Consider the following 20,141-nt stretch of genomic DNA (forward strand, 5'->3'; position numbering starts at 1 on the left):
GACCTTTACAGTTGTGACAATCACAATTAGTCATGATAACAATTACTCACTTTTGAATTGTAAAAAATCTTATCCCTATCTCCTTTTACCAGACCCGTCTAGGTAAGATGAAAACTATTCAGTGGGGATTCTACCTTCCCCTGCACACTCCAGTACTAAACTCCCTCTTGAAAACTTGTAAGCCAGTCACTTCATGTCTTTTTAGTACCCCATTTTAGGTGTTGTTTGTTGTTAAGTGCCATCGAGTCGATTCCGACCCATCGCTACCCTGTATAGGGTTTCCAAGGAGCAGCTGGTGAGCTTGAACTGCCGACCTTGCAGTTTAAATGACTGTGCAGTCTGGCACATTAACCCACAGTGCCACACCAGGACTCCCCCGTTTTAGGTAGCCAGGGTCTAAGTTGCCTGTCCCTATCATCCCTGTATACAGAGGGGGTAGTCTAGCTCCTTGATGTGGAGACTCCTTCCGTCTCAGTTGGTGCTCCGTTGTAATCTTTATGAAAGCCGGTCACCAGACCTTCCTGCTATGGGCTACTGGGTGGAAATGAACCAGCAACCTATCCATTAGTGGCAGGGGAAGCAAATATCCGTCTTCTGTTAACTCTTAAAAGTGTTGTTTTACTATGACTTTTTCTTCTTGGACTCGCTCTACACCCTGCTGGCTTCTCTTCCAGACGGTTTCAGCTCTGACATGCAGTCTAGTCTTCTCTCTGGCTCCAGCCTCAGATCCCAACTGGCAGTTGGATATTTTCATTCGAATTTCCTCCTAACTTCAAACTCAGCATTCCTGAAAAACTTTGATTATATCTCCCAATTCTTTCCCTGGTTAGAGTCCTGGTCTGGCACTGTAAGATAAGCACTGGACTGCTAAGCACAAGGTTGGTTGCTCATACCCACCAGCTGCTCCTTAGAACCTCACACAGGGCAGCTATGAGTCTGAAAAGAGTCGATGGTACTCACTAACAACAATTCTTTCCCCTGTAGTCCCTAGATGGTACCCATGGTACTATGCTCAGCTGTTGCCTGAAAGGTTGGTATTTCAAGTCTACTCAGAGATGTCTCAGAAGAAAGACCTGACTAGCTACTTCCAAAAAATCAGTGATTGAAAACTCTATGGAACACAGTTCTACTCTGACACACATGGGTCACCAGGAATCAAGATTGACTGGACGGCAAATGGTACCCCAAATAAACGCAATGCCCTAAGTCCCTATTCCTATCAAATGTAATGACAGATATGCACCAGTGATATTTGACTCTAGGCTCCACTTCATGCATTATAGGTGGACTAATGCCACATGGCTATCAGAGTCTCCCTTTGCTATTTTAACGAGTCCTGGTGGTGTAGTCAGTTAAGTGCCAACCACAAGGTCAGTGGTTCAAACTCACCAGCTGCTCTGTGGGATAAAGATGAGGCTGACTCCTCCCATAAAGATGTCCAGGCTTGGAAATCCTAAGGAGCAGCTCCACTCTGCCCTATAAGATCGCTGTGAGTCGGACTCAACATGACAGCAGGGGGTTCCCTTTCTAGCTCCACAGGAACCAGACTGCGCTAAAATCACCTCAAACGGGAGCTACTGTTTCATCCTCCTAACGTCTTCTCCTATCCCCTCTCTACCACGAAACCATAGCTCTCCTCTCCAAATCATCCCATGCACCAGATTAAGTTTTTCAAATAATACTTGAACATGATGACTGCCCTGTTTACAAAAGCCTTCACTGTCTCTGCAATGCTTAGATAAGAAAACCCAGCCTCCTAGACCAGGCTGCTAAGACCCTCTATAGTATTGTTGCTACTAACTCAGTCTCCTTTACTGACCCAGACTCAGTCACAACTGCTTTGCAACATAAACTCTTCTAGTGGTTACGAGTCAGGCTGCTAACCTCATGATCAGCAGTTTGAAACTACCAGTTGTTCTTCAGGAGAAAGATGAGGCTTTCTACTCCTGTAAAGAGTTACAGCCTTGGAAACCCTCTCCAGAGTCTCTATGGGTCGGAACTGACTCCACAGCACACCACCACCACCACTACCATCTGTTCTCTAGCACACTACCTTTGTTCGAGTTTCTAACCTTGCCTTCCAGTAGGTCTCAAAGTTTTGCCTTTCAGATACCTTATTCTAACCCATCTATTATGAAATGAATTATGTCCTCCAAAAACATAAGTTGAAGTCCTCTATCAGTGAATGTCACCTTATTTGGGAAAACAGTGTTTTTCTTTATAGATGCTATTAACATCTTATGAAGAGGAGACTAGACACAGAAACAGTCACACAGAGGGAAGACACCACGTGAGGATCCATCTATAAGCCAAGGACTGTCAAGAAATGCCTGAGGCTATGGAAGCTAGATAAGAAAGTGCCTTTCCATAGAGTTGACAGAGAGAGGATATGTGCACATCAACACCCATGAGCGCACCCTGCCCACATTCTGACTGAGTCTAGACTTCTGGCCTCCAGAACTGTGAGAAAACACATTTCTGCTCTTTGTATTGTCTTGTTAGGCAGTCCTAGGAAACTAAGACCCTATCCATCAAGGCCAGACACAGGTCTCAGCTCGACCATGAAGCCCTCTGCCTCTCCCAGAGCACACTAGCACTTACTTTCTCTTCCCTGATAACCACCTGCAGATCTGGTTCATGCATCATGTCCTGACATAGCTCACATCGTTAACCACTGAGTTCATGTAAGATACCAATGCCCAGAGCCTTTCCTGTTCTTCCCTGGTACTCCACCACCGCCACCTCCTCCTTGACAAGGAAACTAGGGCAAAAAATTACCCCGTGAATCTAGGTCAATAAGAAAAAGGAGAAGGAGAAAGAGGAAGTCAAGGAAGAGGAAGAGAAAATCATTCTTTTTTTTTCTTTGATGTGTGGGTGTGCTGTTTTCTCTTGCTATTTCTCAAATTCCTAGGCTCTTCAAACTGAAAGAGCCTTAAAAATCATTGTATCTAGTCTCTTACTTTATAGAGAAGGAAAATATCCCATCAGTTGCTCTCCTCTACAGAGCCTTACAGGACAGGCTCCTCCCTCCTCCCCAGCTGGGTCCCTCCATTGCTCTTCCTCCACCGTTTCTGAGAGACACCAGAGCAGTCTGAAGTGGCTTTGTCTGCACCTGAGCTGCTTTATTGCCCCAACCCATAGACTCAGATAGCTGGCGATTCCTTGTACACTACTTCAAAGTCCATGGCTAGTTGACCACTATCTTCTGGAACTGGGCCAGCAAGTCTGCCTTTCCATTTTGTGTTAAATGCTCTTCCACAGTAAATATAGAACTATTCAAATGAAGCGGTGTAACACAGAAGTAAGAGCCATGGACTAGATACCACAGGTTGTAGGTAATATTTCCACTCAAGCTAGTTTCTAGCTGGTATGATTTGGGGCAAGTGAATTTAGCTTTCTTGAGTTACTGTTTCTGCCTATGATAAATAGGGACAGTATGATGTTGATAGTGTCCTGGTGTGGCTCTGTGGGTTATTGCGCTGGACTGCAAAGTCGCTTTGCACTGCAAGGTCAGCAGTTCAAGCTCACCAGATGCTCCTTGGAAACCCTATACAGGGTCTCTATGGGTCAGAACCAACTCAAGACACTTTACAATAGCAACAACAATGATGTTGACACTTGCAGTCTTTTCAAAATTAGAAATAATATATTTAACCTGGAAAAGATGTTCAAAAGGGTGACTATAATTTATTTACCAACTATGTAACCTTTTGGATGTCACTAAACCTCTCTGGTCTTCAGTTTCCTCATTCTTGAAGCATGAATAATAGAACACTTGAAGATCTCTGTGAATGTTAACTGAAGTGATACGGGTAAGGTTCTTGGGCTGTGTCTGAATCACGTGATAAGTGCTCAATAGTTGTTAAGAAAATATTCCTTGTTCATCTTAGACGACAGGGTTGTCTCCAAACTAAACATAAAGCAAAATTCCCCCAAAAACTGCTCACAGATCAATTTAGTGGGATATAAAAACAATCTATATCTACACAAAGGGGCTTCAAGAAGTTCGTGGAAGAACTTGAATGAACTTTCGAAGCCCCCGCATACCTATTTCTATTTGGGCCATGATATAAAATGTATTTCTTTCTGTGAGTCGTAGTGAAACAAATTTAAAAGACCCTGATTAAAGCTCTCCACAAATAAAAATAAAATAGCACATGCAAACCACGTGTAGAAGATGGAATCAGAAAACAGAATCAGTTGCTATCAAGTTGCTTCCCAATCACGGTGACCCTGTGTTTGTCAGAGTAGAACTATGCTCCATAGGATTTTCAGCAGTGGATCTTCGGAAGTGGATCGCAGGCTTTCTTCCCAAATACCGCTCTATGGACTCCAACCTCCTACCTTTTGCTTAGCAGCCAAGCACATTAGCCATTAGCCAAGCACATTAGCCAAAATAACCTGGGTTATTTTAAGATCAATTTCATCTTCCACCTTCTCTGAAGCTAAATTTCCCTTTGACACTGCAGTTTTGTTCATGTGTCCTTACTTTTTGTTGCATCCGGTATGGGACAAAGACCAATGTCCTGCATCAATCACAATCGAGATAGAATTCTTTTGAATGGAAGCTAAATTCAACAAGCCCTTACCAAGGTCAGATGGAGTGCTCTGAACACCTTGAGGGAAAAGGAGTTGCTTCTGATTTTGAAAGCCCTTTCAGCTGGTCACTTTGTCTTACACTTTGCAGTGATGCCGTCACCCATATTGTGGCAGAAAATAACTCTGGTTCAGATGTTCTGGAATGGCTTCAAGTACAGAAAATAAAAGCCAGCTCACAGCTGGAACTCCTGGATGTCTCCTGGCTGATTGAATGCATAGGAGCAGGAAAACCAGTGGAGATGACAGGAAAACACCAGCTTGTTGTAAGTGTCACAATTGTCATTGTCATTGTCTGTTGCTTGGTGGTTATGAACACTGACTTTAGAATCACGCCAGTAAGCCAGCTGCTGTCTAAACAATTCGGACTCACAGTGACCCGTGTGTAGCAGAGTACAACTCTGCTCCCCGGTTTTCAATGGTTGACTGTGTTTTGGAATGCCATTGCAAGGCCTTTCTTCTGAAGCACCACCGGGTGAACTCAAACCTCTAACCTTGTGGTTAGCAGCTGATTCATTGGTCGTTCCATTAGGAGCTCCTAGAATCACATTGTTGTTGTTGGTTAGTGCCGTAAAATCTGTTCCAACTCATAGCGACCTGTATAGGGTTTCCAAGGAGCAGAGCAGCTGGTGGGTTTGAACCTTGTGGTAAGCAGTCTGATGCTTATCCTACTGCACCACACTAGGACTCCTGAGATAGCAATGTTGTTGTTGTTAAGTGCCATCGAGTTGATTCTGATCTTAGCAACTCTGTATATGGTTTCCAAGGAGCAGCTGGAGTTGTACTGCTGACCTATGGTTTAAAGTCCAGTGCTGACCCTATCTATAGTGCCATAATGCTGCCTACCAAATAACATGGCTACCAGGATTAGAGTTAAACTCGTGTTAAAACATTTAACACAGTGTCTGGATGTGTTGTTGTTAGGTGCCATCAAGTCAGTACCGATTCATAGTGACCCTATGCACAACGGAACGAAACACTGCCCGATCCTGGGCCAACCTCACAATTGTTGCCATGCTTGAGCCCATTGATGCTGCCACTTTGCCAATCCATCTTGCTGGGGGCCTTCCTCTTTTTCTATGACCCTCCACCTTACCAAACATGATATCCTTCTCAAGCGAATGGTCTCTCCTGACAATATGTCCAGAGTATGAGTGTCTGGATGTTGTTGTTGTTGTTGTTATGTGCTGTGGAGTTGGTTCCAACTCATAGCAACCCTGCACAGGGTTCCAAGGCTGTAAATCTTTGCAGGAGCAAAAAGCCTTATCTTTCTCCCACGAAACAGGTGGTGGTTTCGAACTGCTGACCATGAGATTAGCAGACCGATTCGTAACCACTACGCTACCAGAGCTCCTTGTCTAGATGTAGAAGGCACCAAATAATACTGATATTGTGACAGGCGTCCTGGTGTGGCACTGTAGGATAAGCACTAGACAGAAGGGTCAGTTTGAACCACAGGTTGGCAGTTCAAACTTACCAGCCACTCCTTGGAAACTCTATAACAGGATCTCTGTCAGTTAGAACCAACTTGATGGTACTTAACAAAACAACATTGTTATGACAAGTTTATACATAAATATTTCAAAGCACTCAAATTTTGATGTTCTGGCAGCAGAAAAAGAAGAGGGTTCCTATTTTTTTTCATAAAAAAAAAAAAAATCTCTTAATCCTAATGACCAATAGTGCCAGAATTTTACGAAGCAAGATCTTTTGGACCATAACTAGACATATTCACAGAAAAGGAAAATTATATTTGATTGATGGTTCTTTTTCATATTTTCATTTCTGATTGCAAAAACAATACACATTAGTTATAGCAAATTTACATATTCAAGATGTAAACATCGTAACATTTGAGTAAATAACATAAATATGTTATATATGTTACCAACATGTAAATAACATAACATATCCATACTTTTATTCTCCTTCCAAAGACAACTGCCTTTAAATTGCCTCTAATATTGTTCCTCACCCATATCTATTATTATTAATAATTGCTTCTAAAAGGTGGGTGCTTATGCATTTGTTTAGATGGGAAGAGACTCTTCATCCAGCCCCAACCCAAGCCCCCAGAAGACTCCACCACCTGCTGGAGAAAAGATCTCACAGTACGCATGCCAAAGAAGAACCACTTTAGCCCACCATAACCACATATTCACGGTAATAGAGTTCTGCAATATCACCCCAAACTAAAAGCTTGAAACTTCTCCCCATTTATCTCCACATTAAATTAGGAAAATTGATGAAAATTTGGAAAAGTTTTTCCTATGCTCACTCACCTAACCACCTTTCCTGATATCTGGTTCTTGCTAGCAAAAATAGGTCCCTTTCTTTCATGGAAATAGAGAACTGCATTTGAGTTATATTGTTTTAATTTTTTTATTATAGTCTTTCTTGTGTTTTTGGTGAAAGTTTACACCGAAAATTAGGTTTCCACTTGACAATTTCTATAATATTGTTCAGTGACATTGTTTATATCTTTTACAATGTGTCAATCAATCTTCTCTTTATTTCCATTTCTGTTGCTTTAGTTCCCCCCTCCCCTTACCTTCTAATCTTTGCTTTTGGATAAATATTGACTATTTGGTCTCATATAGATCATCTTTTTTTAAAGGAGCACAGTATTAATGAGTGATATTGTTTATTTTTGTGCATCTATCTGTTATTTAAGGAGCTCTGGTAGCGTAGTGGTTACGAATCAGGCTGCTAACCTCAAGATCAGCAGTTCGAAACTATCAGCTGTTCCATGGGAGAAAGATGAGGCTTCCTGCTCCGGTACAGATTTACAGCCTCGGAAACCCTGTACAGGGTCACTATGAATAGGAACCAACTCCACGGCACACAACCATCATCACCATCTGTTATTTGGATGCCTGGTGTGGCACTGTAGGGTCAGCACTGGACTGTAAACAACAAAGTAGGTAGTTCAAACCCACCAGCTGCTCTTTGGAAATCTTATACAGGGTCGCTATGAGCCTGAACTGACTCAACAGCACTTAACAACAACAAATCTGCTTTTTTGATTGGTTGATTGATTATGTGCCGTGGAGTCGGTTCCGACTCATAGCGACCCTGTACAAGGTTTCTGAGGCTGTAAATCTTCAGGGGAGCAGAAAACCTCATCTTTCTCCTGCGGAACAGCTGGTAGTTTCGAACTGTTGATCTTGCGGTTCGCAGCCCTGTTCGTAACCACTACGCTACCAGAGCTCTTTTGTTTTTTTGGATAGTTGCATAAAAATATTTGTCCTGGTGTAACTCTGAAGAATGATGCACTGCATCACAAGGCCGGTTTAAATCTCAAGGCTGGTGGTCCAAATCCTCCAGGCACTCATGGAAACCCTATACAGGGTCACTATGAGTCAGAATCGACTTGATGGCAATTAACAGCAACAAAAGTAACAACAATCTGTTTTTTAGCTGAAAGATGACTTCAGGTGTGGTTTAAGTAGATAGCTTAAAGTTTCTACCAATCAGGTAAGTCTAGTCTTTTTTGAGGATTTGAGGGTTGTTTTTTTTTAAGAATTTGAATTTTGGTTTCCATTTTTCTCCCACTCTCTCTTGGACCATCGATAGTATCTCTAGTCTAGATTATATTCCTTAGAGACAGTAAATTACTATTGATTGAACACTGGCAACATTGGTAACGCAATACTTCTCAAAGGCAAATCTTCTGAACAAAATACTCTGTTAGTCCAATACATTGTTATTGTAGTTAGGTGTCACTGAGTCAGTTCTGACCCATAGCAGCCCCACCCAGTCCTGAGTCACCTTCACAAGTGCTGCTACGCTTGAGCCCATTGCTACTGCCACTGTGCCAGTCTATCTCATTGCAGGTTTCCCTCTTTTTCACTGGCCCGCCCTTTATCAAGCGGAATGTCCTCGTCCAGGGACTGGTCCCTCCTGATAATATGTCCGAGAGACTTATGAGAGTCCGATACATAATAAGAGCAAATAACATAGAAATAGCACTAATAGGAAAACCAAAAGACGGAGAATCAGCAGACCTGGATTCTAGCCTCAGTCTGATAAACCAGCTCAGACAAGTGAATGCGTCTCTCTGAGCCTCTGTTTCTTCATCTCTTCAATCAGAAATTAGCTTATTGTTGTTAGGGGCTTTTGAGTCATTTTCAACTCTTAGTGAGTTCATGTGATAGAGTAGAACTGCTCCATAGGGTTTTCTTGCAGATCACCAGGACTTTGTTCGGAAGAGTTGCTGGATGGCTTTCAAACAACGACCTACCATTTAGCAGCTGGTGCTTAACTGTTGTGCCACCATGTAGCACCTCTGTAAAGCCCTATCCTCTGAAGTTTGGTAACTATGTTTCAAATGACCCTACTAAATCCACAGCTATTTGTCTTCTAGCCTAGAGACAGCAGTCAGCTGATAAAATATACTCCTATTGGAGTGCTGGTGTGGCACTGCGGGTTAATGCGCTGGACTGCAATGTCGGTTTGAACCACAAGGTCAGTGGTTCAAGCTCACCAGCTGTTCCTCAGAAACCCTATACAAGGTCGCTATGAGTCAGAACTGACTCTACAGAACTTAACAACAACAACAGTGCTGTAGGATATGTACTCGACTGCAGTATCGGTTTGAACCACAAGGTCAGCAGTTCAAATCCACAAGCCACTCCTCAGAAACCCTGTATAGGGTCACTATGAGTCGGAACAGATTCGATGGTGGTTAACAACAACAACAACAATAAATAGTGGTGTAAACTCTCAGCTGCAAAGTTAAAGGTTGTCAGTTGAGACCCAGCAGGGGAAAGATGTGGCAGTATGCTCCTATGAAGAGTACAGTCTTAGAAACCCAGTGGGACAGTTACACTCTCTGTCCCGAAAGGACGCTATGAGTCAAAATCAACTTGATGGCAACATTTTTGTTTTTTTCATCAGAGGCAAAGTTTCTCATTCCTAGACTTCCAGCCCTACTTCTGCAAGGAAACTGCAACTACCAGACAGGATGAGCATGAAGTCATACAGCTGCACCTACTTCCCTCTCTGCCAGAAATGCAAACATGCCCTCACCTTAAATAACACTGGTCTTGGGGCATGTGATCCAAGATTGCATCCATTCTAAGTGTTGTGTTGTATGCACTTGCGAAAAGACAGGCAGGTCCAGTCACCAAGGCCGAATTTGAGCCACAGAGTGGTGGCAAAGACAGCAGGCATGTAGTAACTACTTTAGGATGGTGAGCATAAGATCACTTTAAGGAAGATTAAATCATTCTTAAGTATGTGCTACTGTGTGCAATGGAGCTGATTCTGACTCCCAGCGACCCAGTGTGGCAGAATAGAATTGTCCAATAGGGTGTCACTGGTTAAAATCGACAAGAACAGAGTACCAAGTAGTTCCTCCCATGGAGTGGCTGTTGTTGTTGTTATGTGCCGTGGAGTCGGTTCCGACTCATAGCGACCCTGTACAGGGTTTCCGAGGCTGTAAATCTTTACGGGAGCAGAACGCCTCATCTTTCTCCCACGAACAGCTGGTAGTTTCGAACTGCTTACCCTGACGTTCACAGCCCGATTCGTAACCACAACGCTACCAGAGCTCCTTCATGGAGTGGCTGGTGGGTTCAAATTGCAGACTGCTTAATCATTGCACCCCAAGGCTTCTTCTTCTTCTTCTTCTTCTTTTTTTTTTTTTATATGTTTTATTGTGAGTTATGTAATAGTTTACATGGGTGAACATTAGTTTTACATTCATCCTATCGTATATCTTTTCATTGCACGGTTACAATCCCCTCCATGCATCATCAACCAACCAAAGGGTATACCCTGCAAGCCTGCCCCACCCTTGTCGTCAGCATAATCCCCTCTCCCTCTCTGGGTCTAAAGTCCCCAGCTGCTCCATCTTTTCATGTCATCGTCTCTGCCTCCATCTCTGGCATCACTGCTTCTCTGGGTAGGGTCCCACTCTCTGCTCACCTCCCCAAGGCTGCTTCGTGTATGGCAACAAACTCTAACTCTGGTGCTTGCTTTTCCAACTGAACTCTTTTGGAGCCAACAAACATTAACTGGGTGGCCTTTGCTCCAGACACAAAACCATGAGAACCCATCCTGACCTTTCAGGAGACAGTCAGATAGCATTTGTGAGTGACCTCTGGCTCAGAGGCTAGAAAACTGACTGTGTTTTGTTCATTTGGATTTATTCTTCAGGATGCCTTTGAGGTATTGGCTGAAAATTTTGAGTTTAGAGAAAATGAAGGGTCTTGTCTGGCATTTCTGAGAGCGGCTTCTGTGTTGAAATCTCTTCCATTCACAATCATCACTATGAAGGACACAGAAGGAATTCCCTGCCTGGGGGACAAGGTGAAGGGCGTCATAGAGGTAAAGGTGAAATGGGATTGACCCCACCTCTACTATTTCTTTCCTAGACTAAAATGGATATGGAGAGAGACAGAGAGAGATGCGCCTAGTAGATTGTCTTGTTAACTACATAGATGGAATGATGGTATGGTGCTATAGAATAAGTTCTGGGCTGCTAACTGCAAGGTCAGTGGTTCAAACCCATGAACCACTCCTCAGAAACCCTATACAGGATCAGTATGAGTCAGAACTGACTCAAGGATACTTAACAACAATAATATAGATGTGGTATTCATGACTTCTTTTATCTGGGCATATGAATAGATGGACTCCTGGTGTGTTACTGTAGGATCAGCACTGGACTGCTAACTACAAGGTCAGCAGTTCAAATCCACCAGCTGCTCCTCAGAAGCCTTTATACAAGATCATTATGAGTCGGAATCATTTTGATTGCATTTAAGAACAACAACAATGGATATATAGCTATAGATATAGAGATGTGCATGTAAATGCATATATATGTATAATCTATACCCTAACATGGAGTCCTGGTGTGGCATTGTGGGTTAATGTGCTGGACTGTAAAGTCAGTTTGAACTGCAAGGTCAATGGTTCAAGCTCACCAGCTGCTCCTTGGAAAACACACAGAGTTGCTATGTGTTGGAACCAACTCTACGGCATTTAAAAACAACAACAACATACCCTAACATGACTACAGGAGTCCAGGTGTGGCACTGTAGGAAAAGCAATGGACTGCAAACAACAAGGTTGGTGGTTCAAACCCACCATCCACTCCCCAGAAAACTTGTACAAGGTCACTATGAGTCAGAACCCATTCATCGGCACATAACAACAAGAATTTGTAAAGTCAGCTAGTGGATAAAGAACTCTTTCATTTTATTATTATTAATCATGGTGAAAGGCTCAAGACTAAAACCTCTACAGCAGCGAAAGATTGTGAGTTCAAACACAGACCCCAGAGGACCCCAGCTCCACTTGGAAAAGCAGTAGCAGATATGACATGCCGTGGAGCTGATTTTGCATCTCCACCTACATGCTCCAGCGACAGGTGTGCAGTGGATTGTTTATTAATTTAATGATGTTTGAAGATAGCCACAGCAAGTCTAATCCAATAGTAAGTTTTTGTCTAATCAAGTACAAGGAAAATTATTTGTGGAAAATAATCCCAATTCTACTTAGAATAGAGTGGCTCTGAGCTAGTCATAAGGGTTTGCTTGGATTGGCTTCCTAGTGGGTTCCAAATTAACATGCTCAAATGAAAAGCCCTCTTGTTTCATCAAATTCATATCCATTGAAAAGAAAAGTATCATAAATATTTGACATACATTTGTCAGTAATTATTTTGGCTTGATATTCTGTAGATTTGAACCTGATTTCTACAGTATCTTTGTCCCTGAGCATTGTAAAGGGACACTTAGATATATGATAAGTGTGGGTTTTCAGAATTAGAGGGGAATATCTTATATTCTCTGGGTCAGCTAGGACACATCCTGCTTGCAATGAGGGTGTGTTGCATGAAAACGAAAACTACCAGATCTGTGAATTTGAGAATCTCAGACTGATTGTCTCACTTCACTAATTTAGAATATTGTTTCAACTATCCATACAGGAAATCATTGAGGATGGAGAAAGTTCTGAAGCTAAAGCTGTATTAAATGATGAACGATACAACTCCTTCAAAGTAAGTTCTTTTACAGATATTTATCTAAGATGTGTTTTCAGGTCCATCATATAACTTATTCTGGGTGGTCTAGGAGGCAGGAGCGTAAATAAATGCAGGTCCCTAGTTTATTGCTATGTGACTTGGAAATGCATACCACTTCTGTGTTCAGGAGTCTTTTTTTGTTGTTATTAAGTGCCATTAAGTTGGTTCCAACCCATAGTGATACTGTATAGAGTTTCCGAGGAGCGGCTGGTGAGCTTGAACCACCAACCTTGGGGTTCAAACTGACCTTGCAGCTCAGCACATAAACCCATGGCACCACACCAGGACCAAGGACCATGGGCACAGACCAAGCCTGGAACACTCTTCACTGCATCATCGTTTATTGAAGCAGGTAGTTGTTTCTTGCTGTTGTTAAGGGCCGTCCAGTCAGTTTCAACCCCATAGGAATACTATGCACAAAAGAACGAAGCACTTCCTGGTCCTGCTCCGTCCTCACAATTGTTGCTATGTTTTTTATTGTTAATACGGCCATTAGTGCTGCCACTGTGTCAATTACCTCCCTGCCTTATGAGGAAACTTCCACAAAGCCCTTCTGTCTGAGTTCTCTCATAATGCTGTAACAGAAATACACCCAATGGATGCCTTTAACAAACAGAAACTTATTCTTTCGTTGGTTAGGAGGTTTGTTGTTATTGCTATCAAGTGGTGTCAAGTTGGTTCCAACTCATAGAGACCCTGTATAGCATTTCCAAGGAGTGGCTAGTGGGTTTGAACTGCCAACATTGCAGTTCAAACTGATCTTGCAGTCCAGTACAATGCCACACCAGGAGGTTAGAGGTTAGGTGGTTAGAGGTCCAAATTTAGGGCGTCAGCTCCGGGGCATTCCACTGTGTGAATCATAACAAGTTATGGATAACATCATGAAAATGGGTATTACAGAACAATTAATTTTGCTTATGAGGAACCTGTACATAGAATAAGAGGCAGCCATTTGAACACAACAAGGAGATACTAAATGGTTTAAAATCAGAAAAGTTGTGCACCAGGGTTGTATTCTTTCACCATACTTACTCAGTCTATATGGTTATCAAATAATCCAAGAAACTGGATTATATGAAGAAAAACGTGGCATCAGGATTGGAGGAAGACTCATTAACAACCTGCAATATGCAGATGACACAACCTTGCTTGCTGGAAGTGAAGAGGACTTAGGATACTTACTGATGAAGATCAAAGACAACAGTGTTTAATGTGGATTATACCTCAATGTAAACAAAACAAAAATCCTCACCACTGGACCAATAAATAACACCAAGATAAGTGGAGAAAAGATCGAAGTTTGCACAGACTTCATTTTGCTTGGGTGCACAAACAACATTAATGGAAGCAGCAGTCAAGAAATCAAACAATGCAGTGTATTAGACAAGTATGCTATACAAGACCTCTTTAAGTGTTCATGAGCAAAGATATCAATTTGAGAACTAAGGTACGCCTGACCCAAACCATGGTACATGGTATTTTCAATCATAATAATATGCATGTAAAAGCTGGACAATGAATGAGGAAAATCACAGAAGAATCAATGGATTTGAATTATAGTGTTGGCAAAGAATATTGAAAGTACTATGGATTTACAGAAGAGCAAACAAATATATCTTTGAAGAAATCCAGCCAGAATGGTCCTGAGAAGTGAGGATGGCAGGTCTTTATCTCTTGTTCTTTGGACATGCTGTCAGAAAAGATCAGTCCCTAGAGAAGGATATCATGCTTGGTCAAGTGGAGGGTCAGTGAAAAAGAGGAAGACCCTTACCAAGATGGACTGACACACCGATGGTAACGATGGGCTGAAACCTAACAACAGTTGTGAAGATGGCACAGTTTTGTTGTGTTGTGCATAGGGTTACTGTGAGTGGGAGCCAACTCAACAGCACCTAACAACAACATCATCTCTAGGGGAAGGCTTTCTCTTTCTGTCAGTTTTGGGGAAAGATTACATTCTCCTTTCACCAACCATGGGCCCAGTGTTCCTTAGAGCTCTCCAGGTGTCTTGACCTTCCCTGAATCTAGTAGCTTCTCAACACAAGAACCCCAGGTCCTAAGAATGTAGTTTGCCCTCAGCTTTTTCTTTTTGATGGTAATGAAGTCCCTCTGAACTCTGCTTGCTTGTTGCTCACTTATTTGATCTCTTTTTATATCTCAGGATAGATTAACTCTAAATACAACTTAATCCTGTAGACTGTGTCCTAACTCATTAACATAACTTCTACTGGTCCTGCCTCATTAACATGACAGAGATTAGGATTTACAATACATAGGATTATTACATAATACTGAGAATCATGGTCTAGCCAAATTGAGACATATTTTTTGGGAACACAATTCAGTTCATAACACCTTCCACATACCTAGCTCATTCCTTCAACCAAGGCAAATCTTGACTTTGAAGCTCCACCCATGAATTCTGAATCTTGGATCAGAAGTGTTATGTACAAGCCTAAAGTGTGGCCAGGGGTAGGAGCCCAAACTTGGAGTACAGTTGAGTCCACATTCTTTCATTTGCCAGCAATGTGGCAATAGAGAATTTATGTCACCTAAATGAGAATTCCTCTTTAAAATTTGAGAGTAAATATTGCAGGGAATGACTGTATGTAAAATACTCTTGCAAAGGGATAACTGTCATCACTTACTGACAATACGGCCAATCCCATAATCAGATTATGTGTAGGCCCAAAGCAGATGACAGATAAGAATATGTGTCAGGGGGAAAAAATGTCTCGGATAAATTATTATCACCCACCTACTGGCCATGTTCAGAAGAAATTTGTTCAGAGATATGCTTACACACTTTCTGAATTGCTTGAGAGCTTGAAAAACTCTCCACTTCATTAATAATGATTGTTCTAGAAACTAGTGAATGACATGCTTTCTTCTCCATTTTAGCTCTTCACTTCCGTATTTGGAGTGGGATTAAAGACATCTGAGAAATGGTTCAGGATGGGTTTCAGAACTCTGAGTAAAATAAAAACAGACAAAACCCTAAAATTTACACGAATGCAGGAAGCAGGTATGTCTCTCCTGAAAAAAATCTCACATGCTTTCTATGGGGTGGCAGGATTGTGGTTGGGAACTGATAAATCAGCTGTACTTTGACTCCAATATGGGAGAGCTAAGATCCTTTTTTTGGCTTCCTTAGATGCTTACGGTTGCCATAGTGAAACACCAGATTTACACTCTGCTAGAAATAAAAACAAACAGTTTCTTGAAGTAGGAAACATTTCATGAAATGGGAGACACACAAGCATCCAGACAAGATGCTGCAATATGTTCTGTGATGCAGAGAGCAAGAGAGCCTTTTTATTAGGTGAAACAAAGGCAGGCCTGGGAACAGGGGAAGAGAACAGGGTGGCACTGTAAAAAGTGACAAAGGTTTGTTAAACTATAATTTTAAACATTTAACAGCAATTAGTTTACTTGCTACATTCTGAGATTTGTTTAACAAGGCATTCTGTTGGGAATAAATTGAGTCATAACTGTATGTCTACCTCTCCCATTATTTTAAGATAAGAGACTTATGACTTTACCTAGTTACAGGTTTACAAAGAGCAGAAATGGAATGGAAGACTGCAGTTACTGAAAATGAAGTATGATTAAGACTTGGTTAATTGACATTTATCTCATCTTGGTTAGAGTTATGAGATGGTTACTTGTCACCTTAGCATTATCAATTATAATCTTGTTTACTAACCTCCAAGGACATGCTTGAATAAGGCATTCTTTAAGAACAAGCTGAGCAAACCTTCTTAAAAGACACCTTCAACAAAAAATTCCTCACCTAAGCCAGAAATCCTGTCTCTTGCTCTCTTTGGGTTTTAAGCAATTAAAGTTTGACATAAAGGATGAATTGTCTCTTTAGAACAGTGTAAGTGGAGATTTCAGTTTAATTCAGAATGGAATTCTAATTTAGGCCAGAAGTCACTCATTTCAGCCATTCCAGTACCTCAGTTTTAAGGTTTAAAGTCCATAAACACATGTTAAAACATAAACTTTCATAATCAGACAGCCCTGGATTCAAATCCTGCTTCTAGACTTTATAGCTTGAATGACCTTGAGCAAGTTAAAGTCTTTGAGCCTTAGTTACTTCATCTATAAAAGGGAGATTATATTGGAGCAAATCAGATACAGAAAATCCTTGGGTTATGAACGAGATCACTCCTGAGCCTGTCTTTAAGAATTTGTATGTAAGTCAGAACAAATGCATTCTTACTTCAGTGCCAGGAAAGTACAGCAAATGAAGGTGATTGTGATGAGTTTGTTGCAAGTACGTTTGGTTTATTCATTTCAAAGTACCATTAAAGGGTAAGTATGAGTTGTCTGTAAGTTAGAAGTTCATAACCCAGGGTCTGCCCAGACTACCAGTGGAACCCCTAGCATTGTGTCTGCAGACAGCAAAGATGCTGTGCACTGTGGTCGTTTCCAGATGCCAACTTGGGTTGTGCTGCAGCTCTGGCTCTTACCGAGTGATTCTTCTAGACGTTTGGGTCCTGGTTATCTCCTTTGGTAAGAGACATGGACAAGTCAAGGACAAAAGTCAACATGGAGTTTGAAAAATAAAGAGAAACTAGAGTTGTTGCTTGGCCCAAATTTGAATATGCTTTAGAGCCTGTAAGGTACCAGGAAAATAATGAAATCTATGCCTAGGGTTGCTCTACCTGACTAGAACTCTTTCTCCTGAGAAAAGAAGACTGTGAGGGGACATGAAAACTGGTATCACCCACCTGAAGTCCAGGCAGGGCCCCTTAGAATTGAAGATCACTTGTTTTTTGAGGGTCCTAGTATATATTTTTTTAATGAAGAGAGACACTGGTGCTCATTCCAGCATTATTCACAATAGCAGCAATCCACACGTTCACCAACATACCCATACAATGGAGTATTGATGTTGTTAGGTTGCCCTGAGTCTATTCGGAATCACAGTGACCCCATATAACAGTGAAGAAGTGCCCCACAGGGTTTTCTTGGCAGTAATCTTTATGGAAGCAAGTCACCCCATCTTATTCCCAATGAGCTGTTGGTTGGGTTTGAACTGCCAGTCTTTCAGTGAGCAGGCAAATAGTTAACTGTTATGTCATTGTTGTTGTTAAGTGCCATCGAGTCCATTCGGACCCATAGCGACCCTGTATAGGGTTTCCAAGGAGCAGCTGATGAGCTTGAACCACCGACGCTGCAGTTCAAACAACTTTGCAGTCTGACGCATTAGCCCACAGCCCACACCAGGACTCCCATAGGGCTACTTAATGGAATATTGTTATTGTTGTTGTCAAGTGCCATGGAGTTGGTTCTGACCCATAGCAACCCTGTATACAATTTCTAAGGAGTGGCTGATGAGCTTGAAGCGCTGACCTTGTGGTTCAAACCAACTTTGCAGTCCAGCACATTAGCCCACAGCACCACACCAGGACTCCAAATGGAATATTATTCAGTATAAAAAAGAATGAAGTACTCATACATGCTATGACATAGAGGAATCTTGAAGACATGTTGTTGAGAGAAATAAGCCATTGTGAATAATGTTGCTATGAGCATTGGTGTACACACATGGATGTTTTACAATACAAATCACTGTGATTCAAAGAGTGTCACAGCCAGCCACAATCATGAGCACTATGACTTCTGGAATTACAGGGATTAAGGAAATCACCAAAAAGTTTAATGGTATAAAAGAAAGGAAATCTTTTAGAAAAAGACACTGTTGACGGGGAGGTGGGGAGAGGGGAGGAGAAAACAGCTATCTTCTGTTTAAATTATTCCCAAATCAAGCTACTGTAGACAAAGCAAATCAAATCTTGGTGAGTCACATTAGTGATATTAAAGAAGACCCCTACTCATCTTTTGTAAAGATGCTAGCTTCTAAAAGATTGTTAATAAGCTTTTTACATTGCCACCAGCAAACAGAAGAGTACAAGGAAACAGTGTTTATATTATGGACTCTGAAAATACACAATTAGTAAGTGTGTGGCACTGTAGGATAAACACTTGACTGCAAGGTCTGTTTGAACCACAAGGTCGGTGGTTCAGACTCACTAGCTGTTCCTCAGAAACCCTATACAGGGTCACTACAGGCTGGAACCAACTCCACAATGGTACTTAACAACAACACATTAGCTTTAGAGTTTCTATTTAAACTTACATAAAACTTACTTAAATATTAAACTTAAATATCTAGTCAATGGCTTGGATCCAGAGTAAGGACTGTCAGCCTTTAGAGATAAATTGTGAGGCACAGAGTATTGTACTTGGATTAAAAGTCTTGTTATATGACAGCAAGTGCTCTCAGGATCTAAGGCACTTTCATTTCCCCAGCTTTGTAAACTAGACTTTTCTTATTGTCCTCCTATCCCCATGAATGATGCGTGTATCACGTATGTAAGCAGTCACTGAGAGTTACCAGATTGTTTAGTGGGGGTCATCTTGCGTGAAACTCAAGGGATGCCTTCTACCATACTTAGAAAAAAACTGGCTATTTTGCATCTCTTGTAGCAGTTGTTGTGTTGTTATTAGGTGCTGTTGAGTCAATTCTAACTAAGTGACCCTACGTACAACAGAACAAAACACTGTCCAGCCCATCCTAACAAATGTTGTAGTATTTGAGCCCATTGTTGCTGCCACTGTATCAATCCATCTCCTTGGGAGTTTTCCTTTTTTTTGCTGGCCCTCCCTTTACCAAGAATCTGACAATTTATAGAATTATTAATAGGAATAGCTTAGAATCCAGTAAAAAGTAAGCCAATTGGACATACTGGAAATTCGATTCACAGATTGTGTGGAAAACTCAATTCAGTATGAATTAATGATTGCACTGAAATTTAGTTTTATGAGATGAGCATTCGTATTGCAATATCGGTCTTGAGAAGTCAATTTTTAAATATATAGTAACACACATAAAACATTATGCAGTGTGATAAGTTTTCTGTAAAAAGTTAAATACCTCCATATGTAAAAGGAATACCAATTAAGTTGTTTCATGGTATCAGAAAATTATCATAGGACCTCACTATTGATTTTGTTTCTGATACATGTTCATCTTCTTAAATTAGTGTTGATAACCATGCCTTCCACCACTTGTCTGTGAATTTGTCATACTATGGTATCTTGTGCCTTGCTATGATGCTGAAAGCTATGCCACCAGTATTTTCAATACCAGCAGGGTCATCCATGGTGGACAGATTCCACTGCACTTCCAAACAAGGCAAACTAGGAAGAAGGAAACACAGACCACTTCTGAATGGTTAGCCACTGAAAGTTTTATGAATAGCTGCAAAACACTGCCTGATATAGGTTGGAAGTCACTCAAAATATGATTGGGAAAGAGCTGCTTTCTCAACATAGAGTTGATCATGACTACAGGAATGGAGTAAAGCTTTCATGAACTTCATTTGCCAATGGGGTAAAATTCAAAACGAGGAGAAACAGCTGAAAACATTCATTAGTAATCAAAACATGGAATGTATGAACTATGAATCTAGGAAAATGGAAAGTTATCAAAAAT

General features: G+C 41.4%; 1 protein-coding gene across 2 annotated transcripts in view; it reads left to right on the forward strand.

Annotated features, from left to right (window-relative positions):
* DNTT (DNA nucleotidylexotransferase) overlaps window positions 1–20,141 on the forward strand; it is a 64,367-nt gene that overhangs the window by 15,996 nt on the left and 28,230 nt on the right. For both annotated transcript variants that reach the window (XM_006831188.1, XM_006831189.1), the window contains exons 2-6: window positions 4,688–4,862; window positions 6,631–6,759; window positions 10,759–10,929; window positions 12,539–12,610; window positions 15,536–15,659. In XM_006831188.1, the coding sequence (XP_006831251.1) occupies window positions 4,688–4,862; window positions 6,631–6,759; window positions 10,759–10,929; window positions 12,539–12,610; window positions 15,536–15,659 (671 nt within the window). The remainder of the gene's footprint in view (window positions 1–4,687; window positions 4,863–6,630; window positions 6,760–10,758; window positions 10,930–12,538; window positions 12,611–15,535; window positions 15,660–20,141) is intronic.

Source organism: Chrysochloris asiatica, unplaced genomic scaffold (genome assembly GCF_000296735.1).
Source record: "Chrysochloris asiatica unplaced genomic scaffold, ChrAsi1.0 scaffold00003, whole genome shotgun sequence".
Classification (NCBI taxonomy): domain Eukaryota; kingdom Metazoa; phylum Chordata; class Mammalia; order Afrosoricida; family Chrysochloridae; genus Chrysochloris; species Chrysochloris asiatica.